This window comes from Anomaloglossus baeobatrachus, chromosome 12 (assembly GCF_048569485.1).
Source record: "Anomaloglossus baeobatrachus isolate aAnoBae1 chromosome 12, aAnoBae1.hap1, whole genome shotgun sequence".
Classification (NCBI taxonomy): Eukaryota; Metazoa; Chordata; class Amphibia; order Anura; family Aromobatidae; genus Anomaloglossus; species Anomaloglossus baeobatrachus.
In genome coordinates, this window is record NC_134364.1 from 87,109,209 (window position 1) to 87,136,807 (window position 27,599).

At 43.3% G+C, this 27,599-nt stretch overlaps 1 protein-coding gene across 7 annotated transcripts in view; it reads left to right on the forward strand.

Moving 5' to 3' along the window:
* Nucleotides 1–27,599, forward strand: part of NPAS3 (neuronal PAS domain protein 3) — a 687,349-nt gene that overhangs the window by 499,662 nt on the left and 160,088 nt on the right. For 6 of the 7 annotated variants that reach the window (XM_075329901.1, XM_075329902.1, XM_075329905.1 and 3 more), the window contains one exon: nucleotides 5,184–5,273. The exons of the other annotated variant lie outside the window; for it this stretch is intronic. In XM_075329901.1, the coding sequence (XP_075186016.1) occupies nucleotides 5,184–5,273 (90 nt within the window). The remainder of the gene's footprint in view (nucleotides 1–5,183; nucleotides 5,274–27,599) is intronic. 7 annotated transcript variants of the gene reach the window in all.

Genomic DNA, 27,599 nt, shown 5'->3' on the forward strand with positions numbered 1-27,599 from the left:
TCCTCCCTGCTGATGTTAGATCTAGATATATAAATACTTGAATTACTCTATCCCTGCTGATATTACAGATATATATAAATACTTGAATTACTCTAGTCCTTTACTTCCTCCATGATGATGTTAGAGATAGATAGATATATAAATACTTGAATAACTCTAGTCCTTTACTTCCTCCCTGCTGATGTTAGATATAGATATATAAATACTTCAATTACTCTAGTCCTTTACTTCCTCCCTGCTGATGTTAGATACTTAAATTACTCTAGTCCTTTACTTCCTCCCTGCTGATGTTAGATCTAGATATATAAATATTTGAATTACTCTAGTCCTTTACTTCCTCCCTGCTGATGTTAGAGATATATATAAATACTTGAATTACTCTAGTCCTTTACTTCCTCCCTGCTGATGTTAGAGATATATATAAATACTTGAATTACTCTAGTCCTTTACTTCCTCCCTGTTGATGGTAGATAGATAGATATAGATACTTAAATTACTTTAGTCCTTTACTTCCTCCCTGCTGAGGTTAGAGATGGATATATAAATACTTGAATTACTCTAGTCCTTTACTTCCTCCCTGCTGATTTTAGCGATAGATAGATTGACAGATAGATAATAGATAGACACTTGAATTAATCTAGTCTTTTATCCCCTCCTTGCTCATGTTAGAGATAGATAGATACTTGAATTATTCTAGTCCTTTACTTCCTCCCTGCTGTTAGATAGATAAATACTTGAATTATTCTAGTCCTTTACTTCCTCCCTGCTCATGTTAGAGATAGATAGATACTTGAATTAATCTAGTCCTTTACTTCCTCCCTGCTGATGTTAGACATAGATAGATAAATACTTGAATTACTGTAGTCCTTTACTTCTTCCTTGCTCATGTTAGAGATAGATAAATACTTGAATTATTCTAGTCCTTTACTTTGTCCCTGCTGATGTTAGAGATAGATAGATATGTATTTGCCTGTGATTTTTTTAGGTTGGTGGCACTTGGGCATGTCATTGTGATTACAGATATCTCCATGTTATCTTCATACCATACAACTGGCTGTAGTATTATATCACCAATGAGCTTTATCATTTCCATAAAAATGTTTAGATATCTGTAATTTTTGAAAATTGTCCATTAAAATGAAACCTTCAGGCTGGCAGCCCTGTTGCTGTGACATGGGTGAACATTTGAATCATTCGACTCTCTGGATGGTGAAGAGGAGAGACCGGAGGAATATTGTGCTGGCCCGCTCATAGGAACTGGGGCCAGATTGCAGCTCTACTGTATCTAACATTTCAGGCAATAATAAATAACTGCTTCATTTTAGACAATTAGGATAATAATAGGTTTTCAGCAAAAATGGCATTGAACAGAAAGGCCAAAAATCAGTGTTATGTTTTTGTTTTCCAATGAAGATACGTGTTAAGATATTAAGAGACCTCAGGTTGGGTTATACTGTATTATCACTGTTTCTTCATTCACCAAAACCAGTATGCATAGCCTACAAACCCTGCTCTTATATTCCCGGCAGCCAGATTGTAGGGGGCCCCAAGCACAATAGATGGCTGTTTACTGAACAATGGATGGGCCGAAGGTTTGGCCGGCAGCCATCGCTCCTGACTTCTCCATACACAGGAGCAGTTCTGTATTCTCTATGTAACAGTAGTTATCAGATTCCTCTGGTTGTGGTTTATCTGGCCGAGAATACAAGGTTTGGCCGTATGAAATCGGACACGCCAGATCCTCACCTTCCCACCCAACATCATCTGTTGAGGAAGAGTTGGGAGGCCACCATATATGTTACACTGGTGGTCGGCCTTTTTGATATCAATGGGTTCAACTGACGTTAGTTAAATAATTATGGGGCTCTTAAGATATGGCTCAGATGTTAAGCAAGATTGGCACCACAGCCTAGTTTGAAAGGTTTCACCATACCACTTTGCCTATTGTAAAAAAAAAATTAAAAAAATATCTTATGTTGTTATAGCTTTCCTGTAGACCTTATGAACGCCCCCTCGTCATGGTTGTAGCGCTAGATATCGATATCATTGTTCAGTATTGGCACATAGTTATAAAATCGCTCCATAACCCTTATGAGAATGCGCAATATGTGCTTATTCCCAATATTGAATGGTGGTCCCAATACTGAGAACATGGTATACCCCAAAACTCATATACTGGCTTATATCAGTCTAAAGAAAACATAAATTGACAACAATCCTTTTGGCTCCTTGGTACCTCGAATTGCCTCAACTCCGTCCAGACTTCTCGGTGCACCCCAGCATAGGTGCTAAAATACCTGCAACACTTGAGAGTAATTTTACTTTACTATAATTTCTCTATAATTTCTTGTGTGTTTTGACAGACATTGTTACCTTCTGCCAATGTGTATATCTAGCCAATGCTTATTTTTATATCATTTACATAGTCCTCCCTTACTAATATCCAAGAGCAGAAACAGAGAATATCGGGCATCAGACTTTTCAAAGACCACAAAAAGTCTCATTTTTTGCCAGGCCAAACTGATGTCTGTACTCACAGGAACATGATAACGTTCCAGTAATGAATCAGTTATATTGGGTAAATGGCTATTACAGTATGTTCCTGTCTCAGTTTCTTTTGGCCAGTTGGGCACTTGCGAATGGCTATGTCAATCCAAATATGCACCTGATCACCATCATCAAGATGAAATCATTCAGCTTAATGATGGTGATCAGGTGTATATTTCGGTTTACATTGCCATTCCCAAGTGCCCAACTAGCCAAAAGAAACAGAGACAGGAACATACCGTAATAGCCGTACTGTGCAGTATTATTGTCTGCTCATAAACTCAGATCTCTTTTGTTAAATTCTATACAGTGCCTACAAGTAGTATTCAACCCCCTGCAGATTTAGCAGGTTTACACATTCGGAATTAACTTGGCATTGTGACATTTGGACTGTAGATCAGCCTGGAAGTGTGAAATGCACTGCAGCAAAAAAGAATGTTATTTCTTTTTTTTTTTTTTTTAAATTGTGAAAAGTTTATTCAGAGGGTCATTTATTATTCAACCCCTCAAACCACAAGAATTCTGTTTGGTTCCCCTAAAGTATTAAGAAGTATTTCAGGCACAAAGAACAATGAGCTTCACATGTTTGGATTAATTATCACTTTTTCCAGCCTTTTTTGACTAATTAAGACCCTCCCCAAACTTATGAACAGCACTCTTACTTGGTCAACATGGGAAAGACAAAGGAGCATTCCAAGGCCATCAGAGACAAGATCGTGGAGGGTCACAAGGCTGGCAAGGGGTACAAAACCCTTTCCAAGGAGTTGGGCCTACCTGTCTCCACTGTTGGGAGCATCATCCGGAAGTGGAAGGCTTATAGAACTACTGTTAGCCTTCCACGGCCTGGACAGCCTTTGAAAGTTTCCACCCGTGCCGAGGCCAGGCTTGTCCGAAGAGTCAAGGCTAACCCAAGGACAACAAGGAAGGAGCTCCGGGAAGATCTCATTGAAGTGGGGACATTGGTTTCAGTCAATACCATAAGTAACGTACTCCACCGCAATGGTCTCTGTTCCAGATGAGCCCGTAAGGTACCTTTTTACTTTCAAAGCGTCATGTCAAGGCTCGTCTACAGTTTGCTCATGATCACTTGGAGGACTCTGAGACAGACTGGTTCAAGGTTCTCTGGTCTGATGAGACCAAGATCGAGATCTTTGGTGCCAACCACACACGTGACGTTTGGAGACTGGATGGCACTGCATACGACCCCAAGAATACCATCCCTACAGTCAAGCATGGTGGTGGCAGCATCATGCTGTGGGGCTGTTTCTCAGCCAAGGGGCCTGGCCATCTGGTCCGCATCCATGGGAAGATGGATAGCACGGCCTACCTGGAGATTTTGGCCAAGAACCTCCGCTCCTCCATCAAGGATCTTAAGATGGGTCGTCATTTCATCTTCCAAAAAGACAACGACCCAAAGCACACAGCCAAGAAAACCAAGGCCTGGTTCAAGAGGGAAAAAATCAAGGTGTCACAGTGGCCTAGTCAGTTTCCTGACCTTAACCCAATTGAAAACTTGTGGAAGGAGCTCAAGATTAAAGTCCAAATGAGACACCCAAAGAACCTAGATAACTTGGAGAAGATCTGCATGGAGGAGTGGGCCAAGATAACTCCAGAGACCTGTGCCGGCCTGATCAGGTCTTATAAAAGACGATTATTAGCTGTAATTGCAAACAAGGGTTATTCCACAAAATATTAAACCTAGGGGTTGAATAATAATTGACCCACACTTTTATGTTGAAAATTTATTAAAATTTAACTGAGCAACATAACTTGTTGGTTTGTAAGATTTATGCATCCGTTAATAAATCCTGCTCTTGTTTGAAGTTTGCAGGCTCTAACTTATTTGCATCTTATCAAACCTGCTAAATCTGCAGGGGGTTGAATACTACTTGTAGGCACTGTATATTCCTTCGTTAGGACTTATTTGGGGATTCTTATCCAGCTTTCCTATGCATATTATAGTAAATCTGCCTAAGTATATGTCATGGTGGAAAGGTGGCTGTATTTCTGATAACTAGGTAGATTGGCAGTTTATAGCTCATTTTCACCTTTGGTTGTCTCTTCCCTTGTTCCATGTGGGGTGGTACAGAGATGGCGGAGAGAAGCTGGTGTGAGAACCAAGGCTATGGATTTCCATGTTCTCAATCACCGGATGAACCAGTTGTTGGGCTGGATTGGGCCTAGTTGTGCTCGGCCTCCAACGGATGACTGGTCACTGATACTTGGAAATCCAGCCCTACAACATGGGTGCCGGCCCCTTTCAGAGCTATAATAGCTGTGTTATATTGGTGATATTTGTTATTTTGGAGGAATCGTTTCTTTTCCCTTTCTTGTTGGTGTTTCTCCCCGGCATCGGAAGCTGGTCAGATCTCAGCGTTTCCTCTGCTTGTGCTCCCTCTTCTGATTATGTGCAGAACTTTCTAATATCTCATTTTTCAGGGTTTATGCATTTGTCTATGTATTACTGTCTTTGCTTTTCCAGTGTACATTGTGCCTGTCTATCACTTTCTGTATAGCTTTCCTCTTGTGTACCACACTTCCCCTTTCCCCCTTTTCGGCTGTCTCCTGCCTGTTTTCCTGCCTGTCCTCCTCCCTTCCTCTCCGTTTGTGACTGTCTCTTGTTCTTTTCCCCGCAGTCTCTGGACGGATTTGTATTTGCACTAAACCAGGAGGGAAAATTTTTGTACATTTCGGAGACTGTGTCCATCTACCTTGGCTTGTCTCAGGTGAGTGTCCCTCATCTGTCTCATCACACTTGGAACATCATCATTTATCTGTCATATGCCTATGGATTTTTTTTTCACAAAAATGGCAAGTGCGTATGAAATCTGAGCGTTACCAAGTGAGAAATCTTCAAATGTCGATTTATTTGCGGCGTTAGATAAACATTCCATAGTTTGTGATGTTTTACTTCTTTTTTTACTATTATTATTGGGCAGTTTACAAAAGCAAAAGGTGATTTTGGCCTAAGTAATGGAGTATATATTCCCATATATTCCCTTATTGTAATGTACAACTCCTTAGCTGTCACCTACGCTGGCCGGAGGTATACAGGCGGTGGGCTTTATTAATATTAATGAGGCTGCAGCTTATCAGCTAATGTCTGTGGTAGAGTTTTCTAACCTTTTTTTCTATGGGGAACTCCTAAAATGAATATTCATATTCTGAACTATGGATCAGAAAAAGATAATAGCAGAGAGCACGATTCAATTACTTCTACCTTATTATTAAGGGATTTTATTACATTCCCCCACTGCCCATAGAGAACATGTGCCCACGTGTCACCGCCTGTCCCTACGACATGGAACCGTGTGGCCATACGATCCCACAACGTACAAGCGGATCGCCTCCATGCATCCTCTGGTGTCTTCCCCCCTGGACATGCTCCCTAGATCCCTACCACAGTAGCCTCCATATAGTAGTGTCCCGTGGGGCTGTTCTCCCAGTATATCACACGGCACAGTGCCAGTAAAGCCATGTCAGGGTCAAGGTCCTCACGGTGTATGATGCCTAGCAGTCAAAGCAGCAGATGACAGATGACAGGTAGTCAAATGTTGGACCATATGTTTTATCACCATTTGGCCCCATGTTGTATGTAGCACCTCAGTGTGGCACTTGTATGTTTCCTCTGTGTTTTATCACATGTGCTTTTACCTCATCGTATACCATATGCACGTTTTTCCACATGGCCAAGTTTCAAGCTAACTTTCTTGAGCTATGGCAATAACAGGTTTGTGAAAAAAAATATTAACTGTGTTTATTTTTTATTGAGAACATTTTTGGGACTTCGCATTTACATGGATCTAGTGTATAATATATGATGGTGCCTGGGCCATATGTATCGAATGCATAGACGGTGACGTTTACCTGCAGGTCAATAGTGATGTGTGTTTGTGATGATCACATATTGATGAGCAATGGAATGGTCAATGTGGGGCATCATTCTGTATTAATGGCCTGCTCGCCTGGTCTCAGATAATGGAAAATGTGGTGGCATTGCCCCGTATTAATGGCCTGCTCGCCTGGTCTCAGGTAATGATACATGTGGTGGCATTGCCCCGTATTAATGGCCTGGTTTCAGATAATGGTAAATGTGGTGGCATCGCCCCGTATTAATGTCCTACTCGCCTGGTCTCAGATAATGATACATGTGGTGGCATTGCCCCGTATTAATGGCCTACTCGCCTGGTCTCTTATAATGGTAAATGTGGTGGCATCGCCCATATTAATGGCCTCCTCCTCTGTTTCTCAGATAATGGTAAAGGCAGTGGCATTGCCCTGTATTAATGGCCTACTTGCCTGGTCTCCGATAATGGTAAATGTGGTGGCATTGCCCTGTATTAATGGCCTACTCGCCTGGTCTCAGATAATGATACATGTGGTGGCATTGCCCCGTATTAATGGCCTACTTGCCTGGTGTCAGATAATGGTAAATGCGGTGGCATCGCCCGTAATAATGGCCTGCTCGCCTGGTCTCAGATAATGGTAAATGCGGTGGCATTGCCCCATATTATTACCCTAATCGCCTGGTCTCAGATAATGGTAAATGTGGTGGTATTGCCCCATATTAATGGCCTACTCGCCTGGTCTCAGATAATGGTAAATGCGGTGGCATCGCCCCGTATTAATGGCCTGCTCGCCTGGTCTCAGATAATGGTAAATGTGGTGGCATTGCCCCATATTAATGGCGTGCTCACCTGGTCTCAGATAATGGTAAATGCGGTGGCATCGCCCCGTATTAATGGCATGCTCGCCTGGTCTCAGATAATGGTAAATGCGGTGGCATGGCCCGTATTAATGGCCTGCTCGCCTGGTCTCAGATAATGGTACATGTGGTGGCATCGCCCCGTATTAATGGCGTGCTCACCTGGTCTCAGATAATGGTAAATGCGGTGGCATCGCCCCGTATTAATGGCATGCTCGCCTGGTCTCAGATAATGGTAAATGCGGTGGCATGGCCCGTATTAATGGCCTGCTCGCCTGGTCTCAGATAATGGTAAATGCGGTGGCATGGCCCGTATTAATGGCCTGCTCGCCTGGTCTCGGGGGTTCTTGCTCTTTGCCTGGTGTGACCTTGGAGAGGGCAGTGCTGTGTCCCCGGTGTCCCATTATCGGCTGTTCCTGGAGAAGCCGTGTGCTGTGGGATCTGACACCGTCACTGCTGTCTGCTTATCCATCCCATTATATAAGATCGGGTAGAGAAATATCTCTGATGCATTTTAATATCACTGAAATAAGAAAATGGGATCCAAAGTCCCACCTGCTTATCTTCCATGACACTTCACGCAACAGCAAGCATTCATTCTCACATCCCGAAAGCAGTAAAATATTTGGAAGGGGTTTTTTTAGTCCCTTCTGTCTACTTGTATTGTCATTTTACATAATTGCCATTTGGTGTCTTTCCATTAACTCTAATGCATTGACACACTATGGAGCGCTCCGGAGCATTGCTCTGAGGAAATACGAGAACAGTCTCAATTAGGTTGTGTGGCACAGTCTGCCTCTGTCAGAAGGATGGCTTGTGTGCCTAGTAATGTACAAGTAGTAATCAGCTTCTTAGTACGGTGCAACTATTCAAGCAGGTCATATAAAGTGATACAGCTACATACAGTGCGGAAAATAAGCATTTCATACTCTGACAATTTTGCAAGTTTTACCACGTACAAAAAATGGAGAGGTCTGTAATTTTTTTATTTAATTCTGTAATTCTTACCTCACAAGGTGAGATCTTGCATGGAACTCCAGACCGAGTAAGATTGACAGTAATCTTGTGTTTCTTTTTCTAATAATTGAGCCAACAGTTGTTGCCTTCTCACCAAGCTGCTTGCCTATTGTCCTGTAGCCCATCCCAGCCTTGTGCAGGTCCTTAGACAGCTCTTTGTTCTTGGCCATGGTAATGAGGGTGGATTGTGATTGAGTGTGTGCACAGGTGACTTTTATACAGGTAACAAGTTTAAACAGATGCAGTTAATACAGGTAATGATAATGAGTGCAGAGTAGGGGGGCTTCCTAAAGAAAAAATTACAAGTTTGCGAGAGTCAGAACTTTTGCTGGTTGGTAGGTGGTCAAATGCTTATTTCATGCAATAAAATGCAAACATTTATTTAAACATCATACGATGTGATTTTCTGGGGGTTTTTTTGTCTGTCACAGTTGAAATGTACCTGTGCTAAAAATTACAGACCTCTCCATTCTTTATAGGTGGGAAAACTTGCAAAATCAGCAGTGTATCAAATACTTATTTTCCTCAGTGGACATCATATCATTACTCTGCAGAGAGAACTGCCCGGGTCTTATAGGGCAAAGCATATATGAGACACTTTGCCTATTTTTTGTGACTGCTGTTTATACATGTGTGTGTATGTACTGTATATATATATATATATATATATATATATATATATGTATGTGTGTATGTATATATATATATATATATATATATATATATATATTTATACCTACACATCATTGTGTTCTATCAAAATTAAATCAATCCCTAGAAATATGCAGCAAATAAAGGCAAATGCTGCTGTAACTGCTAGATTATTGCTATGTATTAAAGAACACTTTTATTTCAGTAGTTTTACATCCAAATTCATGATGGAGGTCATTTTTAATATTCTATGAATAATGTTGTATAATCCTGCAATGGCAGAGTGAGCAGATTATAATCCAGCATTGTGATGATGAACAGGCTATAAACTAGTAAAGTGTCCCTGGTGTTATCAACTGTATGTAACGCCACAGAGGGCAGAATATAATCCAGTAATGTTCTATTATTTTATTTACTTGAGTAGGGTCCCAGAGACAAGAGACCCCAAATGTTTGATATGTCACGGTTGCTGTTCTGTCACGAGGGTATAGGGGCCGTGTTCCCTGGGTGGTCTACAAGGCTCTGATGTTCCCTGCTATCCACCTCTCCAGAGTATCCACAGCCAATGGATTGACTTCAGACACAGGTCTCGGGGATAACAGTTGCTTTACTACAGCAGGAACTAAGAAATCAAACATGGGATAGATGTTTCACAGTCTCCCATTGCATTCCAAGCAAGTGTAGAGAGTTGCCCAACGCGCAGGGAGCTGATGGGCTGGTGCATGGACAATGGCGTGCAAGCCACTAATGTTGCGGGGAATCGGGAGACCTCAAACTTTCCCAACCTGCAAGCAGTAGGTTCTTCTATATACTCAGTATATCCTACTGTCTGAAGAAGCGCGTGTAGATCCGGACAGTGAGAATTCAGGATAGAAATCCTTTAGTATATTGGCTATAGAAGTCAGGAAGGATGAAATTCTAGGCCTTGGGCCTGGCATGGAATCTTGTGCTGAAGAGACTCTCCACATGTGCTCTACTCCCGGTGGAGTCTTGGTCAGACCTGGATAATTTTAGCTCTGTCTAGCCAGACAGAGGCTGGAAGTAGCTCCACCTATTGAGCAATGTGACCGAGTCACTGGTTGATAGGAAAACCCAATTTATACTTCACTCTCACAGTGGAAGGTAAATTTAAACCATACGTTTTCACCAGTAGATTGTGCTGGGACACAACAAATGAGAAATACATTGAATTTAGGTGGATGTAAATGGAAGTGCATATCTAAAGCTCACAATTGTAAGGGACTACACTTAGAGGGGCAGCTGGGGAGTGAGTTGTAGTGTGTGGAGCTACTCACGGTCTATGTAACGCCTGCCTGGAACCACAGACTCAGACTAGCTATAATGGACAGGCTTAAGGAAAGCCGCTCACAAAGCAGGACCCCGAAAACCCTGAAACCCTTTAACCCCTATACAGGGATTTGGAATTACACAGGGCCCCGAAGATCACTACCTGTGGTAGGATACAGTCCAATGAGAGTAGTAGTCAGGCAGGGTCAAACCATGAGATGCAGAACAGGGACCGAATCAGGCAGGCAAGGAAGTAATCAGAAAACAATGCAGAGGTCAAATCCGGATTGGGTAGCGAGGTACAAAAATATAGTCAGGAGGGTAGTCAGAGAACATCAGAAGTCAAAATACTGGAATCACAAAACAGCACGAGAACCAGGAATAAAGAACTATCTCTGACAGACACCAGCAGACAAGAGGGGGAATTAAAAGGGTGTGATGTCTTCCCATTGGCTGTAGCTGAATGATGGTAACTTCAGCTGGAAGATACACGCCACCTACAGTCAGCCAGTGGTACTGCAGGTCCCAGGGAAACCTAGCTTAGTGGATGAGCATAGCCTTCACCCACCAGAGCCACTAGCACCGACTCTTCTATCACCAGCACAGTCCACGACGAGAATACGGCGCTGCCTGGTGATTGAAGCAGAAGTCGCAGAAGAGGACTCTGGTGGGGACGTGACAGTCTAGGAGTACTTAAAGTGACAGACACAATCTGGACTGGGCTACTACACTTGCTAATATAGCATCATCATATTCCAGAGTACTTTAGAGACATCATCACTATCCCCATTGGCGACACAATCTGAGTTTCCTATCGGTCTTTGTAGTGTGGGAGGAAACTGGAGAACCTGGTGGAAACCAAGGCGAATATGGGGAGAACATGCAAACTCCTCGCAGATGTTGTCCGTGGTGGGAGTTCAACCCAGGAAACCAACACTTCTAAGAAACAGTGTTAACCACTAAGCCACCTTACATTGCTAACCACTGAGCCACCTTACTATGCTAACCACTGAGCCACCATATAGTACTAACCACTGAGCTACCTTACAGTGCTAAGCACTGAGCCACCCTTTAGCTGGCTCATCTGCTGCAAGCTGGTAAGCCAGCTAAAAGTTGCTATAAAACTAGGAAATAAAAAGTTGCAAAATGTACAATATTGGCACAAAAAAATAAATAAATAATTGTGCCGTTTTCACTCCATCTCGGTCAAATTCTGGAAAAAGTGGGCAGAGATTAGTGGATGGGGCGGGGCATAGCACAACCTGTTAGATTCCCTTTAATTTAGGCCGGAAAAGATGCATAAATGATAGCAGAAAGGTGCAGTACTTGTGTCTCTCTGGAGGACAGTTTTTAATTCTGGTGCATGGGCAACCAAAAAACATGCCAAGTTCAATCAGAGGCGCTCTGTTCTCCATCATTTCAGAACCTCTTATTCCAGCTGTACAAAATACCAGTCTTGATGAATTCCCTCTTTGAGAAGAAAGCCTCATGATGCACCCGACTAATCAAACAGGCTGAATCAATATGATAAATGTGCCATATTTTAAGCCTGAAGCCGCCCATACACACAGGACTACTGTTGGCTGAAGCCACCGATATCGATGAATTCGGTAAACAGTCAAATGTCTTGTGAGGGCCAGACAGATGATTGTTGGAGTAGTTGAGTATATGGCATTTCTAGTTTTGGGCTGGCGACCCTTGTGTTCAGCCTTAGATAAGCTTCCGCTAGAGATGTCTGCCAGCGCCTCTCTCCTATAGAATAGGAAAGCACTCAGCAGAGCGAGTGTTCCTGACTCCACTTTGCGCATTGAACAATCAGTAATAGATCACTCAGTACATAGAGGCTGCCATTATTCTTGACCGCGCATGTCCTGTTTACACAGGACGACGTGCTGCCAAGAACATTGATCTTTTGTGCAAGCCAAAAGATATTCTCACCCAATGAACAAGCTTTTTGCTAATTTGTTGGGTGATCGCCATCCTGTTTACAGTAGATTGCACGATTATCTTGACAATTATGTTCACCATAATATTACAGTGTGAGTGCACCTTAAAGGGAATCTGTCAGCATGTTTTTGCTATTCAAACTTCAGGGAAAGAAGGGGTTAATGCCGCGCTGCCAATGAAATTCCAGATGGCAATGCAGGAACGTGATATTTTATTAAGTCAACGCATTTCAGAGATCTATGTCTCCTTCATTAGGACGAGAAATCACATTACACTTAGGTATACAGATCTAGGTAGAGCTAGAGTTCTAGTAGGTTTATGCTACCTCATCTGAGAGCAGCATAATGTAGGCACGGTGATTCTGAATCCAACAGTGTATCACATAAATTACTGGCTGCAGCCGTTCTTACATAATCAAAGAATTGAGTTTTAAGCATGTAGCTGAGCCCATGTAACGCCTGCGTGGAACCACAGACTCAGACGGGCTGTCACGACCAGGCTAGAGGAAAGCCGCTCACAAAGCAGGACCTCGAGAACACCAAAACCATTTAACCCCTATACAAGGATTTGGAATTACTGCAGTATCCCGGAGATCGTTACCTGTGGTGTGCTGCAGTCTAGAGGAGAGTAGTAGTCAGGCAGGGTCAAACCAGGAGATGCAGAACAGGGACAAAATCGGCAGACAAGGATGTAGTCAGGAAACCAGGCAGAGGTTAAGTCCGAATCTGGCAGCAAAGTACAAAAACAGCAGACAGAAGGGTAGTCAGAGAACAGGCAGAGGTCAAAACACAGGGATCACTATTCAGAACTGAGTGGGAACCAGAAAGCAAGAATTTAAAAATATCTCTGGCGGTGACCAGCCGACAGGAGGGGGAATTAGAAGGGTGTGGTGTCTTCCCATTGGTTGTAGCTGAATGGTGGTAACTTCAGCTGCAAGACACACGCTATCTACAGTCAGTCAGTGGTACTGCAGGGTCCAGGGAAACCCAGCTTAGTGGATGAGCGTATCTTGTGCCCACCAAAGCCACTGGCATCGACTCCTCTCCTATCACCAGCACAGTCCACGGCGGAAACACAGCGTCGCCTGGTGATCAAAGCAGAAGTCACAGGAGCGGACTCTGGTTGGGACGTGACAGCTAAGGAGCTGCCCCCACCTACACCAGGTTCTCTATAGAGATTGTGCATTAACTGTTAAGGCGGCGTCACATGCGACGATATATCGTGCGATCGCATTAGCAATCACACCCGCCCCCTTCGTTTGTGCGTCACTGGCAATTAGTTGCCTGTGGCGCACAAAATCGTTAACCCCCGTCACACGTACTTACCTCCCTAACGACGTCGCTGTGGCGACGAACATCCTCTTCCTGAAGGGGGAGGGACGTTCGGCGTCTCAGCGACGCCACACAGCGGCCGTCCAATAGAAACGGAGGTGCGGAGATGAGCGGGACGTAACATCCCGCCCACCTCCTTCCTTCTGAATTGTCGGAGGGACGCAGGTAAGCTGTGTTCGTCGTTTCCGAGGTATCACACGGAGCCATGTGTGCTGCATCGGGAACAATGAACAACCTGCATCCTCTACAATCAACGATATTTTAAAAAGGAACGACGTGTCAATGATGGATGATAAGGTGAGTATTTTCGATCGTTAACGGTCGTTCCTTGCTGTCACACACAACGACGTCGCAAACGATGCCAGATGTGCGTCACGGAATCCGTGACCCCGGCGATATATCGTTAGATCCGTAGTTGCGTGTGACGGGGCCTTCAGGTGTCACAGCAGCAGGTCGTGACGACTGCTCTGCACATGTATTTCTAGTCCTGCAATGTTAGTCACAGGGTAATAAAGCTATTAGTTTAAGTAAACAATAGCACACACACAGATACAGTTAGGTCCAGAAATATTTGGACAGTGACACAATTTTCGCGAGTTGGGCTCTGCATGCCACCACATTGGATTTGAAATGAAACCTCTACAACAGAATTCAAGTGCAGATTGTAACGTTTAATTTGAAGGTTTGAACAAAAATATCTGATAGAAATTGTAGGAATTGTACACATTTCTTTACAAACACTCCACATTTTAGGAGGTCAAAAGTAATTGGACAAATAAACCAAACCCAAACAAAATATTTTTATTTTCAATATTTTGTTGCGAATCCTTTGGAGGCAATCACTGCCTTAAGTCTGGAACCCATGGACATCACCAAACGCTGGGTTTCCTCCTTCTTAATGCTTTGCCAGGCCTTTACAGCCGCAGCCTTCAGGTCTTGCTTGTTTGTGGGTCTTTCCGTCTTAAGTCTGGATTTGAGCAAGTGAAATGCATGCTCAATTGGGTTAAGATCTGGTGATTGACTTGGCCATTGCAGAATGTTCCACTTTTTTGCACTCATGAACTCCTGGGTAGCTTTGGCTGTATGCTTGGGGTCATTGTCCATCTGTACTATGAAGCACCGTCCGATCAACTTTGCGGCATTTGGCTGAATCTGGGCTGAAAGTATATCCCTGTACACTTCAGAATTCATCCGGCTACTCTTGTCTGCTGTTATGTCATCAATAAACACAAGTGACCCAGTGCCATTGAAAGCCATACATGCCCATGCCATCACGTTGCCTCCACCATGTTTTACAGAGGATGTGGTGTGCCTTGGATCATGTGCTGTTCCCTTTCTTCTCCAAACTTTTTTCTTCCCATCATTCTGGTACAGGTTGATCTTTGTCTCATCTGTCCATAGAATACTTTTCCAGAACTGAGCTGGCTTCATGAGGTGTTTTTCAGCAAATTTAACTCTGGCCTGTCTATTTTTGGAATTGATGAATGGTTTGCATCTAGATGTGAACCCTTTGTATTTACTTTCATGGAGTCTTCTCTTTACTGTTGACTTAGAGACAGATACACCTACTTCACTGAGAGTGTTCTGGACTTCAGTTGATGTTGTGAACGGGTTCTTCTTCACCAAAGAAAGTATGCGGCGATCATCCACCACTGTTGTCATCCGTGGACGCCCAGGCCTTTTTGAGTTCCCAAGCTCACCAGTCAATTCCTTTTTTCTCAGAATGTACCCGACTGTTGATTTTGCTACTCCAAGCATGTCTGCTATCTCTCTGATGGATTTTTTCTTTTTTTTCAGCCTCAGGATGTTCTGCTTCACCTCAATTGAGAGTTCCTTAGACCGTATGTTGTCTGGTCACAGCAACAGCTTCCAAATGCAAAACCACACACCTGTAATCAACCCCAGACCTTTTAACTACTTCATTGATTACAGGTTAACAAGGGAGACGCCTTCAGAGTTAATTGCAGCCCTTAGAGTCCCTTGTCCAATTACTTTTGGTCCCTTGAAAAAGAGGAGGCTATGCATTACAGAGCTATGATTCCTAAACCCTTTCTCCGATTTGGATGTGAAAACTCTCATATTGCAGCTGGGAGTGTGCACTTTCAGCCCATATTATATATATAATTGTATTTCTGAACATGTTTTTGTAAACAGCTAAAATAACAAAACTTGTGTCACTGTCCAAATATTTCTGGACCTAACTGTAAGAGAGGCATAGTTGATTTTTGTTTTTTAATCCCTACAATCATGCTGTCCTCAGCTTACATAGCAAAAAGCTGCTGACCGATTCCCATTAAGGACAATACCATAATTGTAGACAAAAATATGGACCAGACATTTACAAAAATTTACAAAATTGACCCTAAGTTTCTTAGGGGTACTTTGCACACTACGACATCGCAAGCCGATGGTAGCGATGCCGAGCGCGATAGTCCCCGCCCCCGTCGCAGCTGCGATATCTTGTGATAGCTGCCGTAGAGAACATTATCGCTACGGCAGCTTCACACGCACTTACCTGCCCTGCGACGTCGCTCTGGCCAACTAACCGCCTCCTTCCTAAGGGGGCGGGTCGTGCTGCATCATAGCGACGTCACACGGCAGCCGTCCAATAGAAGCAGAGGGGCGGAGATGAGCGGTACGTAAACATCCCGGCCACCTCCTTCCTTCCTCATTGCAGCCGGGTAAGGCGATGTTCCTCGCTCCTGCGGCTTCACACACAGCGATGTGTGCTGCTGCGGGAACAAGGAACAACATCGTAACATCGGTCCTTCCGAAATTATGGAAATGACCGACACTACACCGATCATACGATTTTGATGCTTTTGCGCTCGTTAATCGTAGTAAAAACGATTCACATACTCCGATGTCGACAGCCACGCCGGATGTGCGTTACTTTCGATTTAACCCCACCTGCGATGTCGTAGTGTGCAAAGTACCCCTTAGAGTGTTAAACTAACAACTGCCTGTTCAGTTTTGTCAATTTTTGGCTTGTGACATTAAATCAATGTGTGGTCCATGCCTTTCTCTGCAGCTATGGTATATTGCATGGTCTGTCCCCTCTCTTTTTTGGTTTCCTTGGACCTGCACTCTTCCCATTGGCGCAGGCATTTGTAATTAGTAGGAGACTGCAAGAGGTGTTCCACACATTATTGTCCTCGGTTCACTATCTGAGAACATCTGGAAGGTGAGTTTTTCGACTACTGTCACTTGGTGTTGGCCTTGTCTGCTGGCCATTGTTTTGGTGGATTTGTGCTTGTGGAGTGCAGCATGGATGTTATGGGGCACCAGGTCCAGGCCCTACTGATGCACTATTGCTGCAAATATGGTTGGCGCCCGGTGACGCACCTTTATGGCTATAAAAAATTAAGGACCCAGTGAGAGGTTTGCGGTGACGTGGCATTGGCTTCATACAGTCTGATCAGAAGGTTACTCTAAGGGCGGCTTTGCACGTTGCAACATCGCACGTGCGATGTCGGTGGGGTCAAATCGAAAGTGACGCACTTCCGGCGTCACTTTCGAGATCGTAGTGTGTAAATGCTAGATGATACGATTAACGAGCGCAAAAGCGTCATTATCGTATCATCGTTGCAGGCTCCGACTTTTTCATAATTATGCTGCAGCGACAGGTACGATGTTCCTCGCTCCTGCGGCTGCACACATCGCTGTGTATGAAGCCACAGGAGCGAGGACCATCACCTTACCTGCCGCTGGCTGCTATGCGGAAGGAGGGAGGTGGGTGGGATGTTTACATCTTGCTCATCTCCGCCCCTCCGCCGCTATTGGCCGCCTGCCGTGTGACGTCGCTATGACGCCGCACGACCCGCCCCCTTAGGAAGGAGGCGGGTCGCCGGCCCAGAGCGACGGTCGCAGGGCAGGTGAGTGCATGTGAAGCTGGCGTAGCGATAATTTTCGCTACGCCAGCTATCACAAGATATCGTACCTGCGACGGGGGCGGGGGACTATCGCGTGCGACATCGCAGGATCGGCTTGCGATGTCGCAACGTGCAAAGCCCGCCTAAGAACCTCATGCTCAGTTTTGTAATTTTTTGCCTAGTGGCGTTAGACCAATGTGTGATTTTTGGATGTGAGGTCCATGTCTTTCTCTACTGCAATGGCACCTTAAGGATGAGTACGGGATAAATAGTGCTATGTACTTACCAGGGTTTTTTTTAACCCTTTATGTATATTTTTTCTGTTTGGAAACTGACATGGAGTACATAGGTAAACAGACACTTTATAATGTTCTGTAGGAACTTCAACATTTTAAAGAATCAACTGGGGTCACTTAGCCAGGCCAAATAGTAGTGAAATTCCATTAGTATGATGGTCAGCAATAAAGGAGTCCATTAGTGTCTGGAGAATGGGTAATACGGTTGTCCTGCTAAGTGATGCACTGCACTTTAGAGACAGTCAAGCCGAATGAAAGAGGACAGAGAATATAATCAATAACTTGTACTAGGAAATAACGCTTGTCTGTGTTCAGGAGCTAAATGTAAAAAAAGGGGGATACTGGCAATGGAGTGTGGTGCTGATGATCGGCAGGAGCCTGCCTACAATGGACAATGGAGGCGACAAACTCAGTAACAATGGAAATCATTGGGTTTTACAGTGGTGCCTTTTTGTGACAAATATAGTAATATATGAGAGGACGTATGATAATGGCTCCTAAGTCAGAACAAAGCCATGTCCGACACACGTGTAGGAGGTGGTCACACTATCCCCACTACTCTATTTTATGCTATGCTATGTGATTTATGCTGAATGTATTGTATATATGCTGCACCTTACAGAGAATGTGGTAAGAAGTGCTTCTGCTAGAGGATGCGGTTTCTCGATGTAGCTGAGCCGAAACTGTGTAGCGGCCTTTACCACTTAGCGGCCGAGAATCTAATGTAGAAATGTTTTATTACACAATTGCATACTTTATTATTGCATAATGTTTACTGTGTTATATCTGTATTAAATATATATTTATATATATATATATATATATATATATATATATATATATATACAGTACAGACCAAAAGTTTGGACACACATTCTCATCTCTAGAACAACTGTTAAGAGGAGACTTTGTGCAGCAGGCCTTCATGGTAAAATAGCTGCTAGGAAACCACTGCTAAGGACAGGCAACAAGCAGAAGAGACTTCTTTGGGCTAAAGAACACAAGGAATGGACATTAGACCAGTGGAAATCTGTGCTTTGGTCTGATGAGTCCAAATTTGAGATCTTTGGATCCAACCACCGTGTCTTTGTATAAGAAGTGAACGGATGGACTCTACATGGCTGGTTCCCACCGTGAAGCATGGAGGAGGTGGTGTGATGGTGTGGGGGTGCTTTGCTGGTGACACTGTTGGGGATTTATTCAAAATTGAAGGCATACTAAACCAGCATGGCTACCACAGTATCTTGCAGCGGCATGCTATTCCATCCGGTTTGCATTTAGTTGGACCACCATTTATTTTTCAACAGGACAATGACCCCAAACACACCTCCCGGCTGTGTAAGGGCTATTTGACTAAGAAGGAGAGTGATGGGGTGCTACGCCAGATGACCTGGTTTCCACAGTCTCCAGACCTGAACCCAATCGAGATGGTTTGGGGTGAGCTGGACCGCAGAGTGAAGGCAAAAGGGCCAACAAGTGCTATGCATCTCTGGGAACTCCTTCAAGACTGTTGGAAAACCATTTCCGGTGACTACCTCTTGAAGCTCATCAAGAGAATGCCAAGAATGTGCAAAGTAGTAATCAAAGCAAAAGGTGGCTACTTTGAAGAACCTAAAATATAAGACATATTTTCAGTTGTTTCACACTTTTTTAAGTATTTCGTTCCACGTTTTAATGCATAGTTTTGATGCCTTCAATGCAATGTGAATCTACAATTTTCAGAGTCCTGAAAATAAAGAAAACTCTTTAAATGAGAAGGTGTGTCCAAACTTTTGGTCGGTACTGTGTATATATATATATATATATATATATATATATATATATATATATATATACAGTTAGGTCCAGAAATATCTGGACAGTGACACAAGTTTTGTTATTTTAGCTGTTTACAAAGACATGTTCAGAAATACAATTATATATATAATATGGGCTGAAAGTGCACACTCCCAGCTGCAATATGAGAGTTTTCACATCCAAATCGGAGAAAGGGTTTAGGAATCATAGCTCTGTAATGCATAGCCTCCTCTTTTTCAAGGGACCAAAAGTAATTGGACAAGGGACTCTAAGGGCTGCAATTAACTCTGAAGGCGTCTCCCTCGTTAACTTGTAATCAATGAAGTAGTTAAAAGGTCTGGGGTTGATTACAGGTGTGTGGTTTTGCATTTGGAAGCTGTTGCTGTGACCAGACAACATGCGGTCTAAGGAACTCTCAATTGAGGTGAAGCAGAACATCCTGAGGCTGAAAAAAAACGAAAAAATCCATCAGAGAGCTAGCAGACATGCTTGGAGTAGCAAAATCAACAGTCGGGTACATTCTGAGAAAAAAGGAATTGACTGGTGAGCTTGGGAACTCAAAAAGGCCTGGGCGTCCACGGATGACAACAGTGGTGGATGATCGCCGCATACTTTCTTTGGTGAAGAAGAACCCGTTCACAACATCAACTGAAGTCCAGAACACTCTCAGTTAAGTAGGTGTATCTGTCTCTAAGTCAACAGTAAAGAGAAGACTCCATGAAAGTAAATACAAAGGGTTCACATCTAGATGCAAACCATTCATCAATTCCAAAAATAGACAGGCCAGAGTTAAATTTGCTGAAAAACACCTCATGAAGCCAGCTCAGTTCTGGAAAAGTATTCTATGGACAGATGAGACAAAGATCAACCTGTACCAGAATGATGGGAAGAAAAAAGTTTGTAGAAGAAAGGGAACGGCACATGATCCAAGGCACACCACATCCTCTGTAAAACATGGTGGAGGCAACGTGATGGCATGGGCATGCATGGCTTTCAATGGCACTGGGTCACTTGTGTTTATTGATGACATAACAGCAGACAAGAGTAGCCGGATGAATTCTGAAGTGTACCGGGATATACTTTCAGCCCAGATTCAGCCAAATGCCGCAAAGTTGATCGGACGGCGCTTCATAGTACAGATGGACAATGACCCCAAGCATACAGCCAAAGCTACCCAGGAGTTCATGAGTGCAAAAAAGTGGAACATTCTGCAATGGCCAAGTCAATCACCAGATCTTAACCCAATTGAGCATGCATTTCACTTGCTCAAATCCAGACTTAAGACGGAAAGACCCACAAACAAGCAAGACCTGAAGGCTGCGGCTGTAAAGGCCTGGCAAAGCATTAAGAAGGAGGAAACCCAGCGTTTGGTGATGTCCATGGGTTCCAGACTTAAGGCAGTGATTGCCTCCAAAGGATTTGCAACAAAATATTGAAACTAAAAAATTTTTTTGGGTTTGGTTTATTTGTCCAATTACTTTTGACCTCCTAAAATGTGAAGTGTTTGTAAAGAAATGTGTACAATTCCTACAATTTCTATCAGATATTTTTGTTCAAACCTTCAAATTAAACGTTACAATCTGCACTTGAATTCTGTTGTAGAGGTTTAATTTCAAATCCAATGTGGTGGCATGCAGAGCCCAACTCGCGAAAATTGTGTCACTGTCCAAATATTTCTGGACCTAATTGTGTATATATATATATATATATATATATATATATATATATATATATATTAGCTACGTAGGCCGAGGGTATAATTTTTATAGATGTAGAGATCTGGTAGTGTTAGAGTCTTCTCAGTTGTAAAGAAGCTTAGACAAGGTGGGAAGAGTGACAGATGACCAGTGGGTTGGTTGGAGATACAGGCCTTGTGAGGTGCCAGTTCTGCAGTGGGGTTCCAGAAACATGGCCTTGTAACTTGGGCCTGTCGGGGAACCTGGAGGTATCCTCCAAGGTTCCGGAGCCTACAACTCACCCCAGGACGGGCTTAGAAGAGTCCAGAGACTAGACAGCCGTCATCGTAGAACCTTAAACGGGCTAAAGAAAGTCAAGTGACTAGAGGCCATCAGAGCCAGTGAGAGGACCACCGGTAGCCAAAGAGAGAAGAGGAGGGAAGTGAAGGCATAGGCCCGGCAGCTGGAAAATGAGTTCCCAGTTAGTGGGATAAGCTAGAAGACGGCAGCAAGATTGTAGAAGTGTGGCCATGTCTGTTGTGAATGTGGAAGATCAAATTATCCATTTTATGTTGTTTTGCCATGAGAAATCCTGTGTCATGGTTCTATGTGCTACGTCTGGTGCTGCGCTGGTAGACACTGCCCTAAAGAGAACCGTGTCGCACATCCCTCCGAAAGCGGTTCGAAAACACTGAGTCCCTCCGGTGAAGGAGTACGAAACCATCGCAGCCCGACATCCGCACCTTCCTTCACATGCAAGAATGAATCCAGAGTCTCATATTGATCCAGTGGATCCCAAAGAAATGTCTTTTATCACCTGCCGGACTGATATACGGCACATTGCCAGAACTTTTGTTGCGCATGTCCCCAAACTGCTGCACATTTTCTATGCAGCCAGGTGCCACTAAAATATGTATACTGTGCTGTATGTTTCTTTCAGTTTACAATGGCTTTTTATGGAGGTCAACTGCAGCACTTGTACAAGTCTGGTGTTTGCAGAGATAGAATTTACAAAGGCAGTGTGAATAGAGACAGAAATGACATGAAGAAACTGTGCTGCGTACAATATTATCGGCTATGTGATGTGTCCGGGCACAGGCCGTATCTGCCGCGTAAAGCAAAGGAGACAAGGCACATAGATGGTAATTCAGTCTTCCAAGTGACTAGTTAGAGAGAGCGGTCAACAAAAATGGTGTTGGAGGAACGAGAGGCGTCCAGCAGATTGCATTTGATAGATAACGGTCCCGTAGTCTGGGTTCAGCTTCACGCCTAGATGCAAATCGCGCCTGCCTGTCAGTGCATTGGCATTTGTTTGTAATTGAGACGTGTGTGTTTTCCTTGTTGAACAGATGGTAGAGCGTGTGTGCTCAGGGAGCTTGCTAAACTATTGCAGCCTTCCCTGGGCCAACACAGAACCAGCTCCTGGGTCCCCGCCACAGGCACAGGCTTCCATGCCAAGAGAGCATATGCCCAAAGAAAGCCTGCTACAGTCAGGGAGATGGCACATCTGGAATATCTAGGGTACTGCCCCAGTCACATCCGAAGCTGTCGGGAAGCTATTCTTTGTACATACATATTGTAGTGATATTATAGTCACTCGTGCTTAGAGTTTTCCATTCCACACACTCCTGTAAAATGTTCACAGTTTCTATATTCTTATAAATTATGTGGCACAAAAGGTTATCACATGGGATGAGTAAGCCAATAAATAACCCTTCCCTAGCGGAAGGGCAGTCCACATCTAGCCCGTCACTGTGACTGCTCCTCCAAACCAGCCCTGGTGCCTACCTAGGCGTTTCACCATCTCTGGATCATCAGGAGAGAAATACACCACATTTAGACAAAACCTAGGGCTAATCCTTTTTGGCTGCACAAAACTCAACCCAGTACTACATCAGACTGGTAAAGACTTTACGAATGTGTCAGTCACAATGAAGGGCTAGATGTGGACTGCCATTGTCAGGGCAGGAGCAATGGTTGGAGGACTAGTATTAACTATATAGGGACAACGGCCCTGTCTTCCTGATCCTCTTTTCCTGACTGGATCAGACGGGATTGTGGCTATACGGACCTACACGACGAAACGGGTGAGATCAATCCATATTCAACACATGTATATAAAGTATGGATTTAGTGTGCCCACTGATCTCTCATGTATATAGTGCCTTGTGAAAGTATTCGGCCCCCTTGAATTTTTCAACCTTTTCCCACATTTCAGATTTCAAACATAAAGATAAAAATTGTAATGTTCTGGTGAAGAATCAACAACAAGTGGACACAATTGTGAAGGTGAATGTAATTTATTGCTTATTTTAAACTTTATTAAAAAAATAAATAACTGAAAATTGGGGCGTGCAATATTATTCATCCCCTTTAAGTTAATACTTTGTAGCGCCACCTTTTGCTGCGATTACAGCACAAGTCGCTTGGGGTATGTGTCTACCAGTTTTGCACATAGAGAGACTGAAATTCTCGCCCATTCTTCCTTTGTAAACAGCTGGAGCTGAGTGAGGTTGGATGGAGTCGTTTGTGAACAGCAGTTTTCAGCTCTTTCCACAGATTCTCGATTGGATTTAGGTCTGGACTGTGACTTGGCCATTCTAACACCTGGATACATTTATTTGTGAACCATTCCATTGTAGATTTTGCTTTATGTTTGGGATCATTGTCTTGTTGGAAGACAAATCTCCGTCCCAGTCTTAGGTCTTTTGCAGATTCCAACAGGTTTTCTTCAACAATGGTCCTGTATTTGGCTCCATCCATCTTCCCATCAATTTTAAAAATCTTCCCTGTCCCTGCTGAAGAAAAGCAGGCCCAAACCATGATGCTGCCACCATCATGTTTGACAGTGTGGATGGTGTGTTCAGGGTGATGAGCTGTGTTGCTTTTATGCCAAACATATCGTTTGGCATTGTGCCCAAATAGTTTGATTTTGGTTTCATCTGACCAAAGTACCTTCTTCCACATGTTTGGTGTCTCCCAGGTGGTTGTGGCAAATTTTAAACATTTTTTATGGATATCTTTGAGAAATGGCTTTCTCTTTGCCACTCTTCCATAAAGACTAGATTTGTGCAGTGTACGACTGATTGTTGTCCTATGGACAGACTCTCCCACCTCAGCTGTAGATCTCTGCAGTTCATCCAGAGTGATCATGGGCCTCTTGGCTGCATCTCTGATCAGTCTTCTCCTTGTTTGAGATGAAAGTTTTGATGGACGGCCGGATCTTGGTAGATTTGCAGTGGTATGATACTTTTTCCATTTCAATATGATCGCTTGCACAATGCTCCTTGGGATGTTTAAAGTTTTGGAAATCTTTTTGTAACCAAACTCGGCTTTAAACGTCTCCACAACAGTATCACAGACCTGCCTGTTGTGTTCCTTGGTCTTCATGATGCTGTCTGCGCTTTAAACAGAACACTGAGACTATCACAGAGCAGGTGCATTTATACGGAGACTTGATTACACACAGGGGGATTATATTTATCATCATCAGTCATTTAGGACAACATTGGATAATTCAGAGATCCTCAATGAACTTCTGGAGTGAGTTTGCTGCACTGAAAGTAAAGGGGATGAATAATATTGCACGTCCCAATTTTCAGTTATTTATTTTTTAAAAAAGTTTAAAATAAGCAATACATTTTGTTCACCTTCACAATTGTGTCCACTTGTTGTTGATTCTTCACCAGAACATTAACATTTTTATCTTTATGTTTGAAGCCTGAAATGTGGGAAAAGGTTGAAAAATTCAAGGGGGCCGAATACTTTCGCAAGGCACTGTAAGTTTAACTGGCCATCAGTCCCTTCTGTATTGTTTCCACCCATTGGCTTTGGAAACAGGGGATTTTGCATTATATATGTATATTTTAGATCACTTTTAGGTTTGCACGGTTTTTTTTGCATTCTGTGTTTATGGGTCAAATTAAAAGTTAAGGTTTAATCACGGGGTTGCTGTACCTACGGTGACATTAAAGGTGGAAGAAAAAGTTTTGTTATGATTTTATATATATATATATATATATATATTAATTACAAAAACCTGGAATTTAACAGGAGTGTGTAGCTTTTTTATAATGTAGTTTACCTTTTTATCGATGGATGTCCTGTTAAATTCTTCCAGGGGAATCTATCCAGCGTCTTCATTTTTTATGTAGAGGTATTGTACCATCATGGAGATAACAGTGAATCTGTTCCCATCACAATTATATTATTGATCGGGTTAGTACGTCTTAGGTCAGACAGGTAAGGAAAGACAGTCAAAACAAAGACGAGATTCAATACATTTGAACATTTAGATTGTGACTCTTTTATGCTGCATGTTTGATTGAAACTTATTTTACATTTGAGCTTAGGTTTAAGTAATATTATAGTGTTGAAGCTAAGTGGATGTGATTACTTAGCACCTGCATATCGTTTTATTACTTTAGATCATATGTAAGAATTCCTTTCCGTTAGTAGGGTCTCCAATGAGTGCGCTGGTTACATGGTTTCCTGCTGTTTAATCCCCCAGTGATCATCTGTAATCTGTGGGGTTTGATCTTCCGGCAGCACCATCACAGGGATAAAGAAGCCTTACACAGTTCCCATTAAAATCAATTAGCAGTCCAAGTAGTGCGTAGACGCAGTGGATCTTCAAAATAAGGGATGCTCTTTGTAGCCTCTTTCTTCTTTAATTAAAGGGGTTTTCCGGGATTTAAAAAAAAAAAAAATTGACAGCTGGCAATATGATGAAATAATAAAACAACCATAAATCACCTTTAATATCCTCTTCGAATACAGTCCCAGTAGTCCTGCAATTGGCCAAGTGATTGCTGCAACCAAAAACTGTCACGGTCGTCTCCCTGCTGTTTGGAGACCAGTGACGGTCTTAGGACTGGAGCCTTCCCTCTACATCTAGACGCCTCATTTACACAAGGTTTCCTTTCCTTTGGCGTCTCATGAGTTAACTTCAGTTTTTTGTTGACAGCAGCACTGGCAGTGCAGTTCAACTGTTGCTGCTTTGGGTCCACACCCATTTAGGTTAAATACTGTAGCTTTCCCAGCAGACCTTGCTGCTGTTAGAATCATTTCTACTCTGGCCAGCCTGGTGGAAGGAACTGCTGAGGTTTTCTCCTGTGCCCATCCACCTGCTATTTTATAGTCCATGAACTTTGATGTTGTGTATCCTTTTGTTTATTCTCCCCATCTGTCTTTCCTTTCTCTCCATGTATATTAGTTTAGTGGTGAGCCTACTAACTAGACAGGGTGAGTTTAGGGCCAGCTGAGGGATCCAGGTATCCCGCTCACCGACAGATTGAAAGAACCTGTATAGGGATGGTAGGGATCTTAGGAGTCAGCTAAAGGTGAGTGTAGGATGTGCCCTCTCACCCCTCTCCCTATCAACAGGGACCTCCATTGTATTGTGACCCTACTGTTTCCTCCTTTTTGTGGTGGTTTTTTTGGTAGTGTGTCAGATGCCCGTTGGTCTGATCAAGTCTGTCATGCCTTATATACGGACATCATCTACTCCGTGGGTGACAATCACACATCTGTACATCATGGCAGCCCCTCTCTTAATTAGAAGCATATAGGTAAATATTGGGGTAAATAAGGTTTTCCCCTATACCTTGGTTGCTGCTCTATGCTCTGACTAAACATGAGCTTCTTTCTTCCCATAACTGACATTACACAGGAGACATATTGCCTGTATTCATTTGAGCAAAGTCAGGGGGATGTGATTTCCTCAGGTCTCGTTACTCTCCTTCTATAGGAAGTGATTCATATAGTGAAATAATATCTTTTAAAAACAGAAAATAATTGTTTGCATAATTTCCATCAGGCCTTGTGTCATAGTAACCAACATCAGCCTTATAGTGTAGTGTTCATTCAGGGTATACTGCATGTCCAGACTGTCACACCTGTGACCTGCAAGGCTGGTTTGCACCATCATATTCACTGTGGGCACCGTCATGTGCCTAACCAGCTTGCTGAGCTTTCTCAGACAAGTCTCCCAGCTCTGCTGCATCCTCCCGTTGCTGGTGAGTCTCCTCCTGGCTATAGGGGGGTGCAGCCAGGCTCTGCAGGAATTTGTAGTCTCTGTGTCCTGCAGAGTGTCTATTGTCGGCCAATCCACAGCCAGCACTCAGTATATCAGGCAGCCCCTCTCTCCACACAGGTGCCTGATCTTTAGTTCTTGTTCTGTTGGCTTCAGGGCTCTGTCTGTTGGGTTTGTCCATTTAGACTCAGTTTTATATCTCCTGATGTGTCTTATCTAAAGTAACGTATCTGTCTATTCTCTTCGGGACTCTCTGTTTGGTTTTTTTTAGTTTGTCTCTTCTCTTTTTGTCATGGTTTGTCTCCTGTTTATCCTGACCTCTCCTCATTTGTCTCCTGTTTATCCTGACCTCTCCTGGCTTGTTTCCTGTTTATCCTGACCTCTCCTGGCTTGTTTCCTGTTTATCCTGACCTCTCCTGGCTTGTTTCCTGTTTATCCT